Source organism: Amphiura filiformis, chromosome 15 (genome assembly GCF_039555335.1).
Source record: "Amphiura filiformis chromosome 15, Afil_fr2py, whole genome shotgun sequence".
NCBI lineage: Eukaryota > Metazoa > Echinodermata > Ophiuroidea > Amphilepidida > Amphiuridae > Amphiura > Amphiura filiformis.
Window position 1 is genome coordinate 40273947 of NC_092642.1, and position 21711 is coordinate 40295657.

General features: G+C 36.7%; 2 protein-coding genes across 2 annotated transcripts in view; both read right to left on the reverse strand.

Moving 5' to 3' along the window:
- Nucleotides 1-11200, reverse strand: part of LOC140171636 (uncharacterized) — a 43729-nt gene extending 32529 nt beyond the window's left edge. Inside the window, exons 1-8 of the mRNA XM_072194924.1 lie at nucleotides 10664-11200; nucleotides 9382-9670; nucleotides 8745-8886; nucleotides 7817-7950; nucleotides 6713-6895; nucleotides 5801-5874; nucleotides 4553-4660; nucleotides 3739-3861 (exon numbers count right to left, since the gene is read on the reverse strand). Of these exons, the coding sequence (XP_072051025.1) occupies nucleotides 3739-3861; nucleotides 4553-4660; nucleotides 5801-5874; nucleotides 6713-6895; nucleotides 7817-7950; nucleotides 8745-8886; nucleotides 9382-9670; nucleotides 10664-11062 (1452 nt within the window). The 5' untranslated portion in view covers nucleotides 11063-11200. The remainder of the gene's footprint in view (nucleotides 1-3738; nucleotides 3862-4552; nucleotides 4661-5800; nucleotides 5875-6712; nucleotides 6896-7816; nucleotides 7951-8744; nucleotides 8887-9381; nucleotides 9671-10663) is intronic.
- A 672-nt stretch (nucleotides 11201-11872) lies between these two features.
- LOC140172218 (uncharacterized) lies at nucleotides 11873-15600 on the reverse strand. The gene is made up of 3 exons (XM_072195529.1): nucleotides 15296-15600; nucleotides 13206-13575; nucleotides 11873-11977 (listed from the first exon to the last, which is right to left on the reverse strand). The coding sequence occupies exons 2-3, from the start codon at nucleotides 13525-13527 to the stop codon at nucleotides 11910-11912; spliced, it is 390 nt and encodes a 129-aa protein (XP_072051630.1). The 5' UTR covers nucleotides 13528-13575; nucleotides 15296-15600; the 3' UTR covers nucleotides 11873-11909.
- Nucleotides 15601-21711: the final 6111 nt, after the last annotated feature.

Consider the following 21711-nt stretch of genomic DNA (forward strand, 5'->3'; position numbering starts at 1 on the left):
GCTATTTCAGGTGGGTAGGGGTAGAAAAAAGATTATTGCCATTTTGACCAAAACACGTGAGTATTTATGATTTGCCAAACAGAAACTAACAGAATAATACCTAAAAGTATCACTTTTTAATCATTTTGTCATAAATACGACTTTCCACCATTTACAATTATTTGTACCGGGTGTGCCTGTTGTCAAGTCGATCAAGATTGTGATGTAACATTCCGCACAGAGGGTAATCAGTACGGCGTGAAAAGTATGGCTTCTATAAGGTTACAATAAGGAACAAACCAAAAGATCGATGACGTCCAATAAACGTAACTAGTTTCGCTTCTCAGCCGACCCCTCCCTCCATGCCAGAAACGTAATAATGAAATGTTGGAAATTTTGACATAATAATAATAATGACACATTCTTCAGACCGATGTTTTTGTACAAACGTAATCGAGTATTTTTACCCCTACCCTTAAACGTAAACTGGTTTCGCTTTATAAGACGTTATCGATTTTTTGGTTTGTTCCGTAAAACAGGTAATAGGTATGAATGGCCGTGTAATCGATCTAGAGAAACCTGTCTCGCTGTCATCTTAAGCTGCATGGGTGTCCCAGAAAGATCCATACCGGAAAGTTGAATTTTGTAGGTAGCATTGTTATCAGTCGTATTGTTTTGAGTTCTAAATATTACATATATTTAGCTTTCTTGGTAATTTAAGATTTTAAAGATCGAATGTTTCTAAAATAAATTACAGAATATTATGTATAATGGTGAAGTTTAAGTTTTGACAATACAATCTATTATGAAAATAATGAACTAACTGCTCAGCACAAAGTTATTTGGAAAAAGTTTTGCAGCTAATTTTGTTATGATCTATCGATTACTAGCATGCATGGTATAAAGGATTTGTTAAGCTTGATTGACCTAATACTGCATGTGTCGTCTTTAGCGGCAGTTTCAAAAATAATGATTATGTGTATGAGTTTCATCATTTGAAATGCCGGCAGAGATTGATTTAGGGGCCTATTATAAAAATATTATAGAGAAGATTCGGTCCTTGTGCCACAGCATGTATTTATGTCCCTATTGGCAAACACACAACTAGGAAAAGGTGAAGATTACATTTGCAGCAAGTTTTTCTTAAACAAGTTATACCCTCTATAAGAATTACATTTTTGGCCTAAATTGATCGTAAATTTTTTTTTTTAAATTCAGCACAAATATCGGGACTAATATTGAAAACACATGAAAAAGGTCACTTAAATCAATATTAAGAATTATTCAGTGTTTCAAGCTCTACATTTGTGCCAAATTTGGTGTATCTCCTTTGACAACTGAATGATTTCTACACTATATTGCAAAATACGCCTACGCTGGGCGATAGTGATAAAGCAGGTCAATGTCTGGTGCTTATGAAGCCTGTGCTGTAAGTTACACACGTGCAATTTTTGTCCAGTTTTAAGAATATCAATATCACGCCAAACTAATCAAGTTTTTGAAATGAAAGTAACACAATAAGTAGGTGACATTTATAAATTAGAGAGCTTATGAATGACGTTATTTAACTTTAACTTTAACGCCTAGAGGATTATAGAGGATTATGTATTCAAAACCAAGGTGGTTTTGAATACATAATCCTCTGTAATCCTCTAGACGCTAAAGTTAAAGTTAAAGTAACGCATTTCGCAAGCTCTATTGTATTCCATGTACCGGTACTAAAATTAAATACACTGTTGATTAATTTTTCAAACACGGTATAGATCATTCTGGAACACCCTGTATCTCAGAACTGTCCTTCAACACAGGTGGTAGTATACGGTTATATTGTTCCGGTCCATTTATGACATAGCCATCCTCATTTTAATACATGATAATACAATAAAACATGAGATCGGTTTGAATGGTTGTGGAATCAAACTAGAGACCTGTTCCTTTGTCACCTTTATAGACCTGATAAATCAAGCGGAACGATTCTTGTCATATCGCTTTTACAGAATTGGTCGTATTGCCAGCGCTGCAGTGTTAGTATTAACTTTGGGCTTCTTATGAATTGACTGTCAATATCTTACTAGGTATACATTAAAACTCAAACGGGAGAAAGAATCACAAGATACGCATGTTAGAACATTTTCAACAATGTTTTAAAATTGTATATTACAATGTATTTACATTAACATTGTACCCTAAATAACATGGACATTTGGGTGATATGTTGATGTAGTTACGGGCCATATTTAGTGCCGATTTGTCTCAATTTGCTTTTGACTTGCCTGGCAACACTCCATAAAATATGGCTAGTCGTGTGAAGACAAAGTTGAAGACCTATAAGGAGTTATATTCGCTCAAATGGAATCATTATGAAGATCGTAAGTAAAAGTAATATAATAACATAGCGCTATTAGCTCGCCTATGAACCTTGATATTCGTTAGTTAACCGGATAAATAACTTCGCAAAACTGACAAACTTGTAGGCCCCTACCAAAATTGGCGTTAACTCGTTACTGTCGAAAATGTACAAAATATGGCTTCCGTGAATCTGAAAATATTGATATTTCAAAATTGGTTAATTGTATTACCATAAATCGAACACGGACATGCAGGATGGTATCTCCAGAAGTCTTTTTGCCTAAAAAAATGGAATTTTGTTGAATTTAGAGTAACAAAATAACATGCGCCAGACAGTGGTCGACGAGACTGTAAAATCAGGTAGAAGTTTGTATGTTGACGAGCTTGAACATGCCTTCGTCGCATTCAAGTCACAAATATCTATCATAATTCTTATTTCAAGGTCCTGTAAATACCTCAGCAAAAAGATATGGTCATCGTCCAACACGGACTGCTCGAAAAGAGTTCACCTATAAAAAAAAACTGCGTGGGCTGTTATGCGTCGTTATATGTACAGGCATATTTGAAGAATTTCCTATCAACTAATAATATTAAGATTGCTAAAATATTAATCTAAAGACTTCAATCTTTCATGTGCACCATAAATTTTGCCCCTGAGATAGATATTGCTAGGCAAAATTTCACAGCAAACATTGCAGTTTTCTCCCATTTCGGAGATATTTGAGACAATACAGCTCGACCCCTTAAAGACAACACATAAATGCGCAAGTGAAACAGCTGCTTCACCACGTTGATGTCACTGCCGCTCAGGATGAAAAATTGTACTACTTTAAATTGATAAACAACTACTGTATTCAACTTAATTACCCCCTCCCCCACACTTCAGTAAATCTAATCATTTCAAGGAACAGCTTTTCAAACTGATCATTTTCCCTGAAACTCAGGATCATAGAAATTTAAAATGAATGTCACTGCCACTATAATTCTACAACTAGTTGATTAATTCACACATAATACAAATGCCCCATTTGTGTTTGTGTGTTGTATGTTCCATAACATAATACCCTGTAGTTCCCTCAATGCTCAGATACACCATTTTTACATATTATGTACCAAAGATGTATTTGTGTGTATACAGTGAATTCGACGTAATGCACACAACACTTACAATATTTTCCAGTAAACTTGTGACACGAGCAAATTTAAACCTTGCATCCCGTATTTATTCTGTTGAAACGCACTCGTCTCTGGCTGGCTGCTAAAGCGATCTGCTGTTGCCGAGTGGAAATTTATGAATGAACATTGTGCTGTACGTGTTGTTAGCTCCGACTTTGTCACATCATAGTAGTAAGCACTCGTCAATGGTTTACACTAAAATAATCATAATAATAATAATAATTTTTATCTTACCTGCATTTCAACTTCTCTGACTCTGTGTTCATAGCTTTCAGGATTGTCCATATTGATGTAGCGCTGTCTAAGCTGGGCGTGGTTGATAAGGAGGGCCTTGCTTGCTATCTCTCTCACATGTTTCTATTATATGAAGTAAAGAAAGGTTAGTCATAAGTTTGGGAAGCATTTTCAAATTACTTTAAACATAAACCTACGGTAGAGTGCCACCATCTTTACTGTCACCACTTTGGTTTTGATTATCAACTATATTGTTTATAAATCAATTAAAAGTATTGTCACCAACATTTTGGGAAAGGTTTAAATTTGATTGAAGGAGGTGCCATATGCCAATAATTTTGCACACCATTGATGGAGGGGTCAGATGCAATATCACCGTTTTTGAATCACCACTGGATTAACACATTATCATATAAATCTAAACATGTTCTGTTGTCAGAGCAGAATTATGTTATTCTAAATCTGCCTGAGCTTGATAATGGAAGTATGTTGCCTTTCAATTAGTATTTGATTGATTGAGGTGTATTATGAACAGGTTTTCAACCTAGTAGTTTTGTCAGCTTCGTACATAACATGATGCATGTCCTGTACCATCTGATTGATGGTTAAGTAGTATGAAAGCTTGATCACTGATCACAGTTGAAAAATGACTGGTTTTTGCACAGGTTTGGAAACCATCAGACTGCAACATAATTATGTCTGGCATGAAGTGAAGCTTGCTTGCGTGAGTGTGTGCAAACCAAATGTGTTTTTGTTCCTGTGTGTGTGTGTGGGTGGGGTGGGCGGAGGGGTGTTTGTACTGGTGTGTACCTACCACAAGTTCTTCTGTCAAATCTGTAAATACTTGATCGGAACATTTGGACTTGGCATAAAGAAGAATGGGTCGCATTGTTTTGAACACCCACATCAAAGAATCCAATTCCTGGTGGAAAACAGAGCAAACAATCATGAGACAAAATAAGAAAAGTTTAACAACAAGTATTGCTGTGCAATGAACAAATGTCAGGTATCAAGGGTAGTGATCCTGAACTTGGGTTACCAGTCTCCTGATGAAGGTCAAAGTTGTGATCGAAAATTTGAGGTATGTCTTAAATTTGAAGTTTAAATTTTAAAGTTTAAATAATCAATTACCACCAGCAAATAAGGATGTGAAAATCTATCCAACTATGGACGCACAACCGTGGACGTGCATGTTTGATTTTTTTCATCTAACAGTGTGTGTGGTTAAATTTACTATCCAAGTGTAAACTTACCCTAGGTACAAAAGCAATTGCAACCATTAGCTATAATGCTTTCTTATGGCATTTAACATATTTTAACATGGAGGTTGTCCCGAGGATAACTAAGGCATAAATTCTGCTTGTCCTCAAAACATTTTGGTTGTCCCCAAAATGTGTCATATTTAAGAGGTAAAATATAGTGGTTGTCCAGAGGATAAGTACATATCTCAATATGATTGTCCCCAAAGATATTTGGACTAGAGAACAAGAGGATAAGTGCTTATTTCAAACACTGTCTAGAAACAGTGTCTAGGAACCATGTCAAACACCGTCTATAATGGAAGACAGAGATAAAAAGACTTTATCGCATCTGACGTCATCAAACTCCAGCACGGTTTGTTTACAAAATGTTGTGATGACATGCTGAACAAGTCAGTATAACCGGGCGCCTTATTGTTAATTTTGTACCTTCAATCATACAAACCATCTCAAAAGTTAGGTCTTTATAGTAGGAAACTTTCTTTCCCAAAGGCACAATGTCAACTATGCCTAGAAAAGTTGCATTTTGCCTTGTAAAAGTACGTAATTTTTCGACATTTTCTGCTATTCCTTTTCTCCGATTGGCACCAGATATATCAGCCTTCCTTTTACACGCTATTAACCAATCAAGGATCGAAGGGAATTTGATTGACAGTGACGTCAGACGTGATAGTTTTTTTATCGGTCTTTCATTATAGGAACCATGGAGGTCCACAGTTTCTGTGCATCCACTGTTGTAGCAATGTGTGTGTCCTCGTTTGCTGGCGTTTACAAACACACCATTTAGTTACTCTTTTACATACCCCAGTCAGACATTTCTTGTATGAAGTCTGAAGATGTGACCCAAATTCCTCTTCACTTGTATATTTGGTTTTACCTGCAAATGTATAAAAAGTTAACATCAATCAATTAACTATAATTTGGTTCACCTTAAGTTTGGTGGTGACGTCGATGCTCTTTCGCTGTTGCGCCTCAAGCTTGCCAACAAACCGTCCCTATACGCGTGCGTGTACACTCAAGGCATTTAACTTTACGCGTGTGATTCGATTCTTCAGTGAGCGAAATACGCACACACGTTACTACCAAACTTGAGATGAACCAAATTATATCATCAACTGATTGGCCAAACCATCAATCAAGCAATAATAAGTCAATCAATCAATGATCAGACAGTACTGAAATTATTAATTAAACAATCATATTGACTTAATCAATCCATCAATTTGAATCGATCAATATATGTGATGTGATCAAGCAAGATCAGCCAGAAGTCGGAAATATTGATTTTAAGATACAACCAAGAAAAGGAAACATTTCCTTTTGTTTCCTATTGTTTTGGAAACTCTTACTGTTCAAATCTTTTGAACTGGTTGTCCAAAAGCCTTTTTGAAATATGGCAGGCACAAAAGGAGAGGGTGTACTTTGAAGTGAGTAATCTTTTGTATGCTTCTCAGCTGACAAAAGATTACTCACTTCAAAGTACGTCCTCTGCTTTTGTGCCCGCCATATTTAAAAAAACTGAAAATTAAATATGACTTGACTTCAGATTGATTTTGCTTGATCACACCACATATGATCAACCAATCAGTTTAAAAAGCTCAAAATCAATCAATCAATCAACCATTAATCAAATGGTACAAATGTATTAATAGTTCATAATTAGTCCAGCAAATTACAGCCAGCATTCTGCTTCATCTGTAAACCAATTCACTCACCTCTCTTGACGATCTCAATATAAGCCTTATTGACATGAGGCTTTTCTTCAGTAACTGGTTCTTTGTTCTTGTCTTCAGCTGCAGGCTTCTTCTTGTTCACATTCTTATTCATACTCTGTTTCATTATAGACACTGTCCTGGTGCCAACATTTAATGTCTTCTTCACTTTAAGCTTTGTCACCTCTGGATTGAGGGGAGAAAAGGGCAACATAAACAAGAAATGTCTTTAAAAATGACAACGCCATGGATGAATTCATGTTTTAACATAAAAACAACAAATAGATATTGAATGGACAAATGCGTGATGAACAAAATATTTTATAATTATATCTTCACTTAACAAGCATGGAGGCACTGCGGTACAGGATTCCACTCAAGATCAGAAGGTTGCAGGTTCAACTATATACCAGGACTAAATTGAGCACAATCTGTGATGTTGCATCTTCATTTGGGCCTGTTTCAAACCAAATTCAACCTGATGTTGGATCTTCATTTGGCCCTGTTTCAAACCAAATTCGACCTTACTTTTGCCCAATTTTGAATTAAAGTCACACAATTTTGTGTGTGCTTTGCTCACATTTGTCTCAATAAAGTCGTTATGGTAGCTGGTCAGTAGGCCGACTCCCCTCCCTTTGAAATTTTGTCCGATATGCCACAAGGTTTGAAACCCTGGCCTTTACTCATTTGTATCTCTTCACACAGGAGTGTAATGGGTATCAGCATAATAATACAGGTGGACTGTTTATCTTTCTTGCGCGATCAGAGACTATGGATGGCATGTGACTAAGAAATAAACAAGTCGCCACGGTGTAGGAAAACAGACTCATTGTACGTGCAACAGGGGACTGGCAACTTCCCAGCAAATTTTTTTTAAACAAGTCTGGCGCAAACCCACTTGAGGAAAATGAGATGGGCGAATTCTTTTGGGCTCATAAATTAAATACATAGCAATAGCAAATCACTTCTTGTCTGCTTGCATGGCGCATAAACAGTTTAACTGATGAGGCAGTAAACCTTTTTGTGCTTCTAACAGCATTACCATAAACCTTTTGCGCTCCAAGCAGCCATTTTGACATTTCTTTGTTTTCAACCCTCAAATAATACCTTTTGTTGTTGTGACAGCACTCTCATTCTTGGCATTCTCAGCATGTTTATCATACATCACTTCCAGATCATAGAGGAGCTTTTCCAAAGTGGGATGAGACTGGTCTTGTTGTTTGCTCAGATCCTCAGGTATTCTGAAGTAACATTTAAAATACAATTAAACCAATATGTAGATAGGCTTTCTCGACACAAATCATATTGCTATGAGTGTGCCGTTGGTTATCACAATACCAGTGCAGCCGGCCCCTGTGTGAGTGTTTGAGCTTTATGTCTGACTTCCTCAGCACTGTGATAACTGACGGCGTACTTGTAGAAATACTATCAACTTACAAATAAGCAAATTACAGAATCATAGCTAAGCTTTCATTCAAAGTTAAAATTCCAATTTTGGTTTTGCTAACAATAATATTCTATTCCCTCCACCCCTATTATACACTCCTCTCAATATTCTTAAGGCTCTCATTGGTGTTACTCTTGGCATTTTTTCTAAAGTTTGCAGCTGGTCAGCTATTTTAGGCATAGAATTGTTTGTATAATTCTTAAGTTAAAATCATATATTGTAAATTAAGTTTGGTAGTTTTTAAATCGCATTGAGGAATCTTAGATTCACAATGCGCTAAATAAATACTGTTACTTTTATTATTATTGTTGCACACACTGTCATTGTCACTCTTTTTAATACTATGCATACTGGCCAATAGGCCCAGCATAAAAATTCCACATTTTTGAGAAACTTTCTTAAAATATCAAGAGCTATCTCAAGAACCACTGAACCAATACTGGGCTTGGTTGTACTCATTTTTAATGCATTTTTTATGCTAATACCAAAAGTGGTCATAAAAATATAAATTTCTGAATTTTTTTAAATTTTTAAAGAAAATTTTGCACTTTGTCTACAGTTGAATTGCTCATATTTATGGCTACTTACTCTTTGAGATGTTCAACAAATTTGACAGGTACTCCATGGGTTGGTCCTTTGTGATACCAAGCTTCTAACTGATGAGGGTTGAACTGTGTCATAGCCTTCTCAGCTCTACCCTGTAATCCTGAGTGTATGTTTGGTGAATGAGCTGAAAGAGGATGCAACAAGGTAAAGTATTGGCATATTCCAGTTGAAATTTGTACACCCCCTATGGAAGACATTACCATGATCTTCTACACAGGGTGTGTGAATTTCAAATGGGGTTATCTGAATGGGTGACTCCATTTTAAATCTGTACCCCCTGTGTGGGAGATTAGAGTTATGTCTTCTTCAGTGGTTGTATGGATTTCAAATGGAATAGCGCATTTGATTTCTTTGTGAAGGATTAAATGTACGTACATAATAATGCTAACGATTTAAAGCTGCGCCCAATGAAATGCACACTGAGGTCATTGTCACATCAGGGTGAAACTGGTATAGTAAGCTGTCAAGCACTCAGAGGTACGGTATCTCACAATTCATCAGTCCTGACTGAAGTAGCAATATTTATAATAATTTCCTTCTTTAGTCTTAGTAGTCAGAGCTAAAAGCTTGGTAATTCTACTAATATAATACTGAATATCATTCTATTTATAGATCTTACCCTTGTTTGTTGACTTCCTTCTTGACCACTGACCTCTAGCATGCTGCTTGACACAGTTCTTGGCAACATCTCTAATCCTGCATTTCATCTTATCCGAGACTAATCCTGACTTTCCACCATCACTCTCTCCTGTACTTGAATTCTTACTTGTGTGGAATTTCATCACTAGTCTTTCTACAGTGCGTACCATGCTGGGTTTGATGACTTTGAGTGATGCTGTGACGGAGGTTAGTGGTTCTAGGACACCAGTGACAATTGCACCTGTTGTCGCTTCTTGCATATCCACTAGCTGTTATAAAAGAAATACATTACAAATTATATTGCAATATGTGATGCGATCAAGCAAAATCAGTCGGAACTCGGAAATATTACATTTTCAGTTTTTTATAGGATAGTAACAAGCATTTACAAAGCTGCATTTTGCAGAAAACCCCATTGAAATTGAACAACCATTCCAAAAGATATGAGCAATTAAAGAGTTTCCAAAACAAAAGGAAATATTTCCTTTGTTTGGCTATATCTCAAAATCAATATTTCTGAGTTCCGACTGATTTTGCTTGATCGCATCACATATGAACAATTGACATGCACAACAAGCTTGTGTCACATGTCATGTACCATTTTCTGTTCACTGTATACTGGTTATACTTTAAAATATCACTTCATCTGTCAATTACTTGCATAAATCTACTTGTTTGAAAAAATATGACCTCTAAAGTATTGTGAAACTATCCAAAGCTCTCAGTATTAAAAGTCCCATTCAGTGATCCCAGTGCAAGTGTAAAAAAATTAAAATTGGTTAAATTGCTTAAAAGTGAAGGATAAGTCATTCAAATTGTCATTTGGTATTTTTGAAATGAAAAACAAAGAAAACAGCAGTATTGAAGAAGTTGAAGCTCCATTCAAATACATGTAGCTGATTTATATACTGTCAGTATATAATTTATATACTGTCAGTATATAAAGTAGATTCATGTAAATGCCTTATTTTGTCTTAAATACACAGCTTATGGCTGAATCACTAGCAGGCTATGTTAACACATCTATGACAATGACAAAGGTACCAAAATCTGAATTTTGATGATTTTGACGATCGTCCGGATGAGCAAATCACTGAATGGGCCTTAAAAGCAGCTGTTACTTATTTTTTGCATACATTTGCTATGGAGCAAACAGATACAATGTAATTCATGATGGGATAATCCCATCAGCTGCTGTGAACACTGACTGAGAGTTATCCTGGATAAGTTCTTGAAATATATACACATTAGCTCATTCTTACCAAGGCTAATTTCCTCTGGCTGAGATCAATCATTAGTTTCTTAAACCAGCTGGACATCTGCAATGGTGGTTCTTCTTCAACTTCTTCATCTTCTCCTTCTTCTTCTGTCTTTTTCTTCTTCTTCTCAATTGCTGCCCTCTGAGCTGTGTATTCATTCCTTACCATACCGGTACAGGTAAACGCTTGATCCTCATAGTGCACGCCAAGAAACAGCGAGCTTGTTGGGAGGGCGCCTTGAATAATAACGCTATGTTCCTTTAGGTAACTGCGAATCATTTTCAAGTACTTGACTGTGCTAGGTGAAGCATTTAGTTCCAGCAGTCGCTTATCTAGAGCACTGGTTGAAGCCTCTCCTTCTTCACATGCAGACCTTGTGATTTGCATGACCAAATCACCCATGTGTGCATTGATGACAGATGGCAGACTGTTATTGTGTTGTTCCTTGTGTGATGATCTTGGTGGTGTACTTGGAAGGACAGAAGATCTGGTAACTTGGGGAGGTAAAGAAGCTGTGGGGTTGCTGTTAAGAAATTAAAAATAAAGAAATAAAGGAAGCAAAATATTAATTTGTTTGTATGAATCAGATTCAATTCTAGCAAAGTCCAACCAAACTGAGTCCCAGCAAAGTCTTTTTTAAAGCCACCCATTGGAATTACTGTTTCCCAGGAAAGGGAAATTAAGGTCAACGCTTCCATATAGGAGGTGTATAACTGAAATAGCCCAATGTAAGATTTTAAAAAAACACTTAACTAATCTGATTATCTAACTATCCACCTCTAACTTACTATCCCAAGTCCAGAATTTGGAGTCAGATTTTGTCAATTTAATTTACTACTTGTAGTACTGGATCAAAACTCAATTCATTTACAACCATGTATTTCTTATTGGGCTATTCCAGTTGAAATCCATACACCCTATGGAAGATATGACTTTAATCTCCCACACAAGTGGTAGGCTATATATTTCAAAAGGTGTCACTCATTTAGGTAACCCCATTTGAAGTTCACACTACCTGCATGGAAGATAAAGGTTAAATGTCTTCCATAGGGTGTATGGATTTCAACTGGAATAGCCCATATGTTTTTTTACCAGATTTGTATCAAGTGAAATAAAACTAGAAATTGAAAAACAGTAACAAGTTGGCCTAAATTTGTCTTTTTTAAATGATACCTGACCACCTTGCCAAATTGCTCTTGCTCTCTCCTCAAAAGGCAGTCCCTATAAAATAATCACTTTGAAAATGTTCTTACCTCAAAGTATTGCTTCCATACAAAGACTGTATCTTTAATTTACAATGTGGAACAATCTTACCACCTGTTAGTCAAGAACAAATAAGAAACAGTACACACCAATAAGAATTCATCAAGGTACATGTAACTAATACTGTACATTTCTACAAACGTTTGCTCGAATCTAGTGAGTAGTGAGCTTCTTCACGGTTATGCTCCAGAAGTGAATCAATGGACCCCAAGACACCTCACCTGCTTGCTGCACTTGTACCTCTGCTTTTACGGAATTTGCCCCTTTCAGTCACAATCAAGATAAATGACTCTGTCTCTAATAATATTATTGATTTTTTGAGTTATATTACTGATAAAAACAGGTGATAAATTCTTATGTTTTACCAGTACAATCCACATTTGGAACACTCTCCCTGAATCAGTTGTGTGTGCCCCCATCTGTGCTTTTAAGCATAAAGCACTGAGTTCAATCAGTGCTATGTCGCCAACGGCGAGCCTGAAAACAGTCTAGTCAGCTTACTTTTGATGTACAGCACAGAATCTTTGTTTTCGCACCGTACCGACTGTGAGGTCACAGTAACCCACTTTCAAGTTAACCTCAACAAGCTGCTATAGGAACTTCTTCACTGAAGATCGATTTCTATACTCCAGACTGAAGGCACCTTGTTTTCAAATAGAAGTCATAATTCTGGAATACCCTTCCCAACTATGTGTTATAATGTGCTTTATTCCATAAAATGTACAATATGATGGGTAAATTCCAAACGTATTCCCTTGTGTTTACAGAACTTTAGAGAAGTACATGTACTCATAACAATGTAACCTGAGCTCCAATTTTCATGGAATTTTTTCATGGACCATTATACATACCCCCATGTTCTGTAACATAAATTTTAGAGTGTGAATGAATTATGAACAAAACTCTATGATTGAAAATTGTCAACATTCCTCTTGTAGTGTCACATAATTACTTCACACTATATAGGCAAAATAACTCATTCTTGATCATGAGAAGAAGTACCTTCTGTGTCAGCGTACTTTTCATTGAATAACACGATCGCACGACCTACATGACCGAACCTTGACCTTGCCTAGCAACGACAGTGTGATTGGTCAATTCTCAAAAGTTGTGTTTGCGCCGTAAGCGCCGGTCTTTGCGTAGTACGCTGGACGCAAACACCTGTGCGTACCCAAGTTGGCTCTCATGATCGAGAATTAAATATTTTGCCTATATAGTGATTCTTCACACAATCTTAAATTTAAGAACACCTGCTCGGAACAAATTCTTTTCCCCTTCCTACCTTGCCATGTACACAGATATTGATCATCACATTCATCTGGCCAACTCCTGGCTGACGATGCACCTCCCACACACTGCCTTATCACAGATGACCATGGAAAGAAACTCCTTGCAACATGTTTCCCTCTTCTTGCCCTCTGTTCACCAGATGCCACACCCTCTTCATTGTCTTCTCCCTCCTCCTCTTCCTCGGTAACCACTTGTAAGTCACCATGTTCTGATCCAACGGCTGGTATTCTTGAGTGAAGGAAGATGTTGAGATCCTGGTTGTCTAACGTAAGCAGAGTTGTAATTGGAATAACACCACCACCCAACTGATGCATGGCTTTAGATGAGATCCGAATGCCATGTTTATCACCGCTGGTAACATCCTGTTGAAAATACGACATAAATATACACTGTACTACTTGTTGTTAGGCTATTAAATAACAAGTAATTTGCAACAAATTGGGTACATTTTTTCAATTTATTACAGAGCCATGTGTCACTTTTGAATTGCGTAGGAGTAGGACAAAGCACTTTTCGAACACAACTCCTCGCTTTGTTGCACAATGTTGCATGTTGCACTGACTTACACACATGTAATAAAGTAGGGCCTACTATAAAATGTACAATACCGTATTGATTCAATTCAATATGTCATCCATTGTTGCTGATAATAATTTTGGAATCAAACATTGTTTGGCAAGTTAATGATTAACTTATGAGAAATCTCACGGGGAAACCAGCGGATCATTGCATTACTGAAGAAGTCTCTCGACCAGGAAGACGAAACTGTCTAAGTGAGTAGAATTTCATTAGATTTGACTACATAATTGAGAACTTAAGTTTACTTCACAATCCTGATGAATTTGTTCCAAGAGATAAAATAAGTCCTTATTGATCTAGACCTGTTTTATGCTCCTGAAAAATAAGGTACCATACATACATATGTAGTAACATACATTGTAAGAAGAACATCCAAATTCGCTAAATCACACAAATCAGTGAACATACATGTACTTTAAATGTGACCCATCACATCAAAACATGGCAGTTGTCCAGAAATCACCTTTAAAGTTAAAATTAAATATGTACCGGGGCATGAAAAATATAATAAGGATAAACAAAAAGAAAGGTTTGTTTCAAAGCACACGAGTGGTTTGAAAACAAATGCGAAATGTGATCTTTTTTTTTTTATTATTTATTTATTTTTTTAATAAACAAAAGTACTGCATTCCTTTTTTTTTTTTTTCATTTATTTTCAAATCCTTCGATTTTACAAATTGTGTGTGTGAGCTTTGAGACAAACCTGTTTTTTTTTGGCCTAATAAAGAATTTGTACTTGTTAATTTTAATGCAAAAAAAAAAAAAAAAAAGACAGAAAAGAGAAAAAGCAGTCTTTTTAAACTTGAACTTGGTTAAGAAATCTACTATTTTTTTTATAAAAGACAAGTGTCATGATTTGATTGAATATTACTGAAGTCTTAATTTTGAATATAGCAGCATCACATTTGAGACATGATTCCCAAACTATCAAATTTCAGCAGTGATGCGATCACGCCAAGCAATGATGATAAAAACATTGCCCAGAAACATACACTTGACTTGCAGTTCCACTCAATTTTAGACTGTTCAAAATAGACAACCTTTGTTCTAAAGATGTTGACTCGTCAGAATTTATTTAACCTCCATTGCAAAAATTTTGATGCTGAACAGAGTGAACTACCAAAAAGCAACTTGGGACTAAATCATGTGCACAAATTCAATGCTAGAAATTTAAGCAGCTGGCCAGAATTTCTTTTCACAGTACGAGAATCAATCTTGATTCTTGCAGAATAAATTTGCAGGAATCATTTCTTGCAAATCAACTTCTGAACTACATGTACAAAAGTTTGCAAGAACCAACTTTGATTCATGCAAATCTGTTTACGAGACTAGAATCTTTGCGAGAATCAATTCTCGGAATCAATTCTCGGATTCATGCAAATCTGTTTACGAGACTAGAATCTTTGCGAGAATCAATTCTCGGATTCTCGCCGAAAATTCTGACCCTGAAATAAGATAACCAAGATGCATGATGAGTTACAAATTTGGTTTACTTTTACCTACCAGTTGTTTACTAGTGTGAAGCGAGGCTGTGTCAATCCAGAAGATTGAAATTGCATTTTGTTTCAACTTATCTTGCAAGCCTTCAAGTGGAGATACAATGGCATCTTTGAACTCCTGCACACTTAATTTATGAAGTACTTCTTCTTCTGTATTACTGCAACTGGGAATGTCAGTACTTGTTGATGTTGATGGGGCTTTGACTTTGTCATCAGGATCTCGACTTGTCTCTGGTTCTGCAGTTTGTTTACCTTCATGACCTTTATTATTTTTTTCTCCAGCTTGTTTACCTTTTTTTTGACTTTGTTTATACCAAAAAAATCACAAACACTTTTTGAGTGGGGCGGTATTGGCATAAAAAGGAAGACAAAATTTGATTTTGCTGAATTATGTGTGTTTTCTTTGGATGGCCCAGCTTGGCTTCTAGTTCTTACAGATGTGGCTTTCACTGGAGAGCGAATGTCTGGTCCTTCCCACTGAAAATCCTGCAGTACATCGGCAAGTGCATGCATAACATGCCCACCAACTGTAGGTTTTTGTTTTACCGTCCCATCCGATTTTGACACCGATTTCGACTGAGTTTTAGGTCGTCTAGGCAAACGAAGTCCCGCTTCAAACTCAGCAATGAGTTGCTCCTCAAATGTCTCCACGTTACTTTCGGTGAATTCTTTTAAAGTTTCTCGTTTGCAAGGAGGATCGTCGCTTGAATTGAAAAACTTGTAGCCCCATCTCAAATGAGTTGCTTGGCCGGCGCTCCCGTTTGCAAAATTAGTGAGTAATTTTAACACACTCAGTCTTACAGAAGCGGTACAGTTTTGAAGAAAACCACGGTTATGCCCCTCTGATGACCAGTTTCTAATATCTGTGAGGAATACCACCTTGAAATGGTCATTATTTACAGCAACAACCGGAGGGTCCATTTTTAAAATGATCGCGATTTTGTTTGTCGAGTTGGGCCATGAACTCTGAACTTGTGTAACAAACTTCTTCCGGTGTGTTTTTGTTATGGACGCACACCACTAAATGAACTCTTCATGGCTTCATCCCACATGCTGAGAAAAATGGAATCTCACACAATATAATGAAATAATGTTGGGCAAAATGTTACTTATCGAAAAGGCAATATATTGCAAAAATATTGTAAATAAAATGTAGTGTATAGGGCCGGCCTAGGGGGCCTATGTTATATTGTCATGCCAATAAAAAGTTGAAAACCAATTTAGAAAATGGAAATATAATTTATTTATTTATTTATTATGCTTCATCACTGGCTCATATACAATTACAAAGATAAATATATTATATAAATATTGCACATACTAATAATCAAGACAAAGTAAAGAATAAAATGCCAGCGAAAAGAATGGGACAAACAGGTGCAAAATCACCTCTAGGACCATCCCACCTTTCGACATAATTATTGTCAACTTTAATGTTTCTGCAATACGGTATCTGTCCTGAGACATGATTTTACTTATTGAAAAGATATTGCAGATAGGCCTATGTTGTAAATATAATCACATAAAGGGCTATGTTTATATGAGAAAATATGATTGGTATTTCAATAAAAGTTTTTTGATCTTGAATCTTTGGAAATGGAAATATACTTAAAGATTTGAGCCAGGTATATAGTACATGTACCAGACATAGGCCTAGGCCTATTTAGTATTTGTCAATATTATTATTATTGCAATCTAAAAATTATATATATGGCCGTGTAAAATTAATATTTTGGTTCTCGTTCCCTCCCTCCTCCATTTCTGGGATTTGTCAGATTTTTTTTTTTTTTTAGATTTTTCAATTTTTTAGACTTTGGAATGATTTATGAAATCTTCATACATATAAATAAGTTTATTAGAGAACAAGCATCACTTCCAAGTCTTTTTGTGGTACTCTAGGGGTTTATCCCTCAGAATCTCACATTTGAAAAAAAAAAAAAAAAGGGCCTCATTCCTCGAGCACTGTTGGAGAAGACCGAAAACTACTGACAATGCTAATTTTACATTGGAAAAAAAACAAAACAAAAAACACCTCCCTCCCTCATCAATCCCTGAAAATCCTCTGGACGCGAACCAAAACATTAATTTTATACGGCCTATAATACATTTGTGCAAAATATTGTAAATCGTAAGTGTATGGGCAATACACAATATACCAAGGAGAAAATATATTGACATGTCAAAAAATGAATTCAGATCATTTCTTGATCTTAAGGGGTACTACACCCTGGCCAATTTTGTGCCTATTTTTGCATTTTCTCAAAAATTATAGCACATTGGTGACAAGTAAGATATGTAGGCCTTCATTTTAGGGCAAGGACCAGGGTCGGATCCAGGAATTTTTGATAAAGGGGGCGCCTTTTGGTCGACGACGAAAAAATGTGTTAAAGGGGGTTACCCCCTCGAAAACTCAACGGTTTTGGCCCATTGTTTGCTGTTCATGGCCGAATTTGTTCCTTTTTTTTTTAATTTCTTACAATTTTTGTATTTTTAAGTCATACCGGGCGCCCTTTGCTAGTCAAAAAATAGAGGGGGCGCGCGCCGGCTGCGCCCCCCCCCCCTAAATCCGCCCCTGAGGACTACAACTATACTGTACTGAAAATTCAGCAACTCAAAGCAATTGATTTATTGATCAAATATCGTTTTTCCCTCATTTTTGACTGTTACTCCAGTGTCTGTGCTGAAATAAAAATTCCAGTGCAGTAGGGCCTAGTTGTAGTCCTTGCCCCTATTTCTGCAATACAAAACGTATGAAATATTCTTGAGCGACAATTATTATATTTTTTTCGAAAAGGGGATGTGCGGCCGATTCGGGATACAATCAAGTCAGCTCGGACTCGGGTGCATTTTTAGCCATTTGTGGTCTATTGGTACGGTTGCCCGCAATTTCACTGAAAATTTGGTTTTGCTGTTTTCAAACTTCTCTCAAAAGATTTCGAATTTTTCAGTCATCATTTTTTAGCCAATTTTGCAAACATTTTCCAAATTTTTTTGCAATTTCGGGTCTGTTTTTCGTCAAATTTGGTTCCACCTAAACCAAACGTGTGATTTGCCTGTGTGATCAGGCCTGTGTCATTGAAATTGCAATGTTTCATTCAGGCCTGGTTTGCCCAGACCTGGGTTTGGCCTGTGTGTGATTTAGCGCCCTCAATTTCCAGTAATTTCTTCTATTTGCACGATTGTAATTACCCCAAATTGTTTTTGACCCCCACCCCTATCTCAGCTGAAATGTTTTAAGACCCCACTTCCGCACACATTAAACTCGAACCATTTTTTTTTCCGAAGTGAAGAAATGTGTGCGGCTGTGTGCTTGATAGAAAGGCTATGATATCCCCGGGATGATATCACAGGCCCGGCTCGCAGGACGCGAATTGTGATTGCAAACTATATCATTTTGGACGTTTTGGACATCATTCACAAAAGGTTATAGAAAAGGTTACCAGAAAACGTTTAAATAATTAAAATAAAGGGCATATAAAGGGTAAAATGTTTTCATACATTCAAAACATTTTGTTGATAGCCCGAACCTATTGCAAATATTCTAACATAATGTTATTTAAGTGTTCACAAAATATTTGGCCAAAAATGTTTGCAAAAAATATTTTACAATAACATTTTGAAAACATTTATAAAATTTTGTTGTAGTCTGTTTTTCATACAAACGTTTTAAAACGTTTTCTTAATCTTAACCTTTATATGTGACGTGTCATGTCAAAAGGAGACACTTTTGGGCACGATCGTAAATGGAGAAATAGCCAAAAATCTGCCCGCGGGTGATTTTTTCACAATTTGGGTTTGTTGCGAATTTGTGATGTTATTAATGTTAAAAATATTGTCTGATAGTTTCAGACCCGAATATAACTAGCATCTTGTATTTTTGGACATATTTTTCAAGGCAATTCCTACTCTCAACATTGTCAATAATATTTTTAAAGGCCGATATCTCAATTTCCAATTTTATAATACCATAACTTACAAACTCAATATCTTCGCTTAGGAATGTCCGATTACATTGGGAAAAACGGCATTGTGGAGCAAAATATCTCTTTATTATAGATATGTAAAAACCTCCAAATTGATAACCTGCCCAAAAGTGTCTCCTTTTGACATGACACGTCACATATAACCTGACATTTAATGTTATCAAAACGTTTTTATAACTTGAACCAAATGACCTGTTTAAAACCGCGGGGGGGGGGCACATCAAAAATTTTGGTGGGTATGTTCCCCCGGAATTTTGAGGTGGTGGGTCTTTGGGAGCTGACGGCGTACCGGGAAAAGGGGTCTTTTGGAGCTACGAACCGGGCTGCGAACAAATAAAATCACGGCTTTTGGAGCTGCGAACAGTCAAAATCGAGGGCCTTTCTTGGCTTGGTTGAAAATCGCCTGAAAAAAACAGAAATAAGGAATGAGCAATTTGGGGGTCTTTTAGAGCTGAAATTATCAAAATCAAGGATCTTTCAGAGCTACTTTGGTCAAATATAGGGGGTCTTTCGGAGCTGCGAAATCCAAAAAGGGGAGGAGTCTTTCCGGAGGAACATACGTATGGTCATTTGTGTTAAGTGCCCCCCTGGTTTAAAACGTTCTTGAGTTTAATGGGTATAAAGATTGTGCAAACAACTTTGATGGAAAGTGAATAAGAAAATGCTCGTGTATAGCGCACAAGAAAATGTTAATAGTCACAAGCCCTTTAATGATTTTATAACCCCTCTATTTTTGGTATGAACATTTTATGACCATATTCGTGTCATGATCAACCCTCATTCCGAAGAAAATTAAATTTTAAAGGGGAGCCATTCCATGTCAACTCCATCCAGGGATGTGCAGCGCAGCACCTCTTCAATTTTTTTTCTTTTTCTGTGTGGTGGTAGATATTAATGAGAAAGTAAAATTCTGAAAATTTGAGCTTCATACGCCATTTCGTTTTCCCGTGGCATCAATTTGAAATTTAGGGGGGTCAGCGTAAAAAATGTGTGAGAAACCGAAAATACGGATTTAGAGTTGTGCGCCCTTATTGTTATACCACGTGGTTTTCAGCAGCGGCAATTGCAATACCGTGAATCCTAGTCCATTCCCCTAAAACTTGCGATTTATCCCGCATTGCGTATATGGTCACGTGATTAAGTTTAAGAGGATTAAGGCAGGATGTAAGTTGCTGCGCGGCTTTATGCTACACATTTCAACTCAACATTTCAACTCTTCGATGAGAATGTGGAGAGTGGGGTCGATCCTTCATATTCATGTAATTATTTCGTGCAAGCTAATCCTAACCCTAATCCTAGCCCTAAGGCCAATTACAATTGATTCTTAGTTTCCTGTTTCCCGCCCACGTCCAAAGTAGAGAATTGCAAAATATTTAATTATTTTATTTACATTTTGGATTTTCTCTTTAAAAATAACTTTTAATGACTACCATTTGCTACTTTCTGACTTTGATCATATCATCTATAATGATGAATAAACATAGAACCTAATTGTACCATTACTTATGTATAAAATCAAATATAGTAGTAAAATAATTAAATGCATCTCCTTGTCAAAATGGCTTGATGTAGGTTGCGACCACTTATTTTAAAATAAAGAAAATAAAAGATAATTAATAATTAATAATTAAAAGTCGCCTCATCCCTGGTTTTCAACCATGAAACAGGAAACTAAGAATTAATTGTGAAGGGCCTAACCTTAATTTCGTGTAAAATTACATGAAGGAATAACCAAGAGTGGGGTGGCAAAAGTTCGGGAGGCCGGGTAGGCCTACTAACAGCAACCGAATGTTTTAGTTTTAAAATTCTGGTTGAAGCAGAAATTACTCCAAAATACGCTTTGCAGCATGTCATAATTTTAAGGCCAATTTGAAAAGGACACTAAAAATGGTAGGCTATCCTGGCTGGAAAAATCATCAGGTGGAGGGCAAGTGGTAGGCCTAATAGTGTTGCGGCTGTTGCCACGTCTAAATTCAGGCCCTGCCTACTAATTTGTAGGCCTAAGGTTCAAACATCAGTGCACCGTGTTTGGTTTACCCTGCGCACCCTATTTTTATGGTCAGGGGCCTATTCGCTAGGCCTATACTTGCACGGTTCCGCCATTAGGCCTATGCCTATTAATGTGCGGGGAGAGCCTCGAATTAACTGGCAGCATACATGGAAGGAAGAATTACGTAACCTTACACAGAATGTCATGACTAGTTCATGTATGCTGCCAGTTCATGTATGCTGCCAATTACGTAACCTTACACAGAATGTCATGACTAGTTCAATTCCCATTCATGTATGCTGCCAGTTCGAGGCTCTCCCCGCACATTAGTGCATAAATGGCGGAACCATGCAAGTAACGAATAGGCCTAGGCCTACTTGTGCGCAGGGTAGGCCTATACCAGAATTATTCCCAAGCTGCATATGGTTGGAATGAGATGTCAAACTT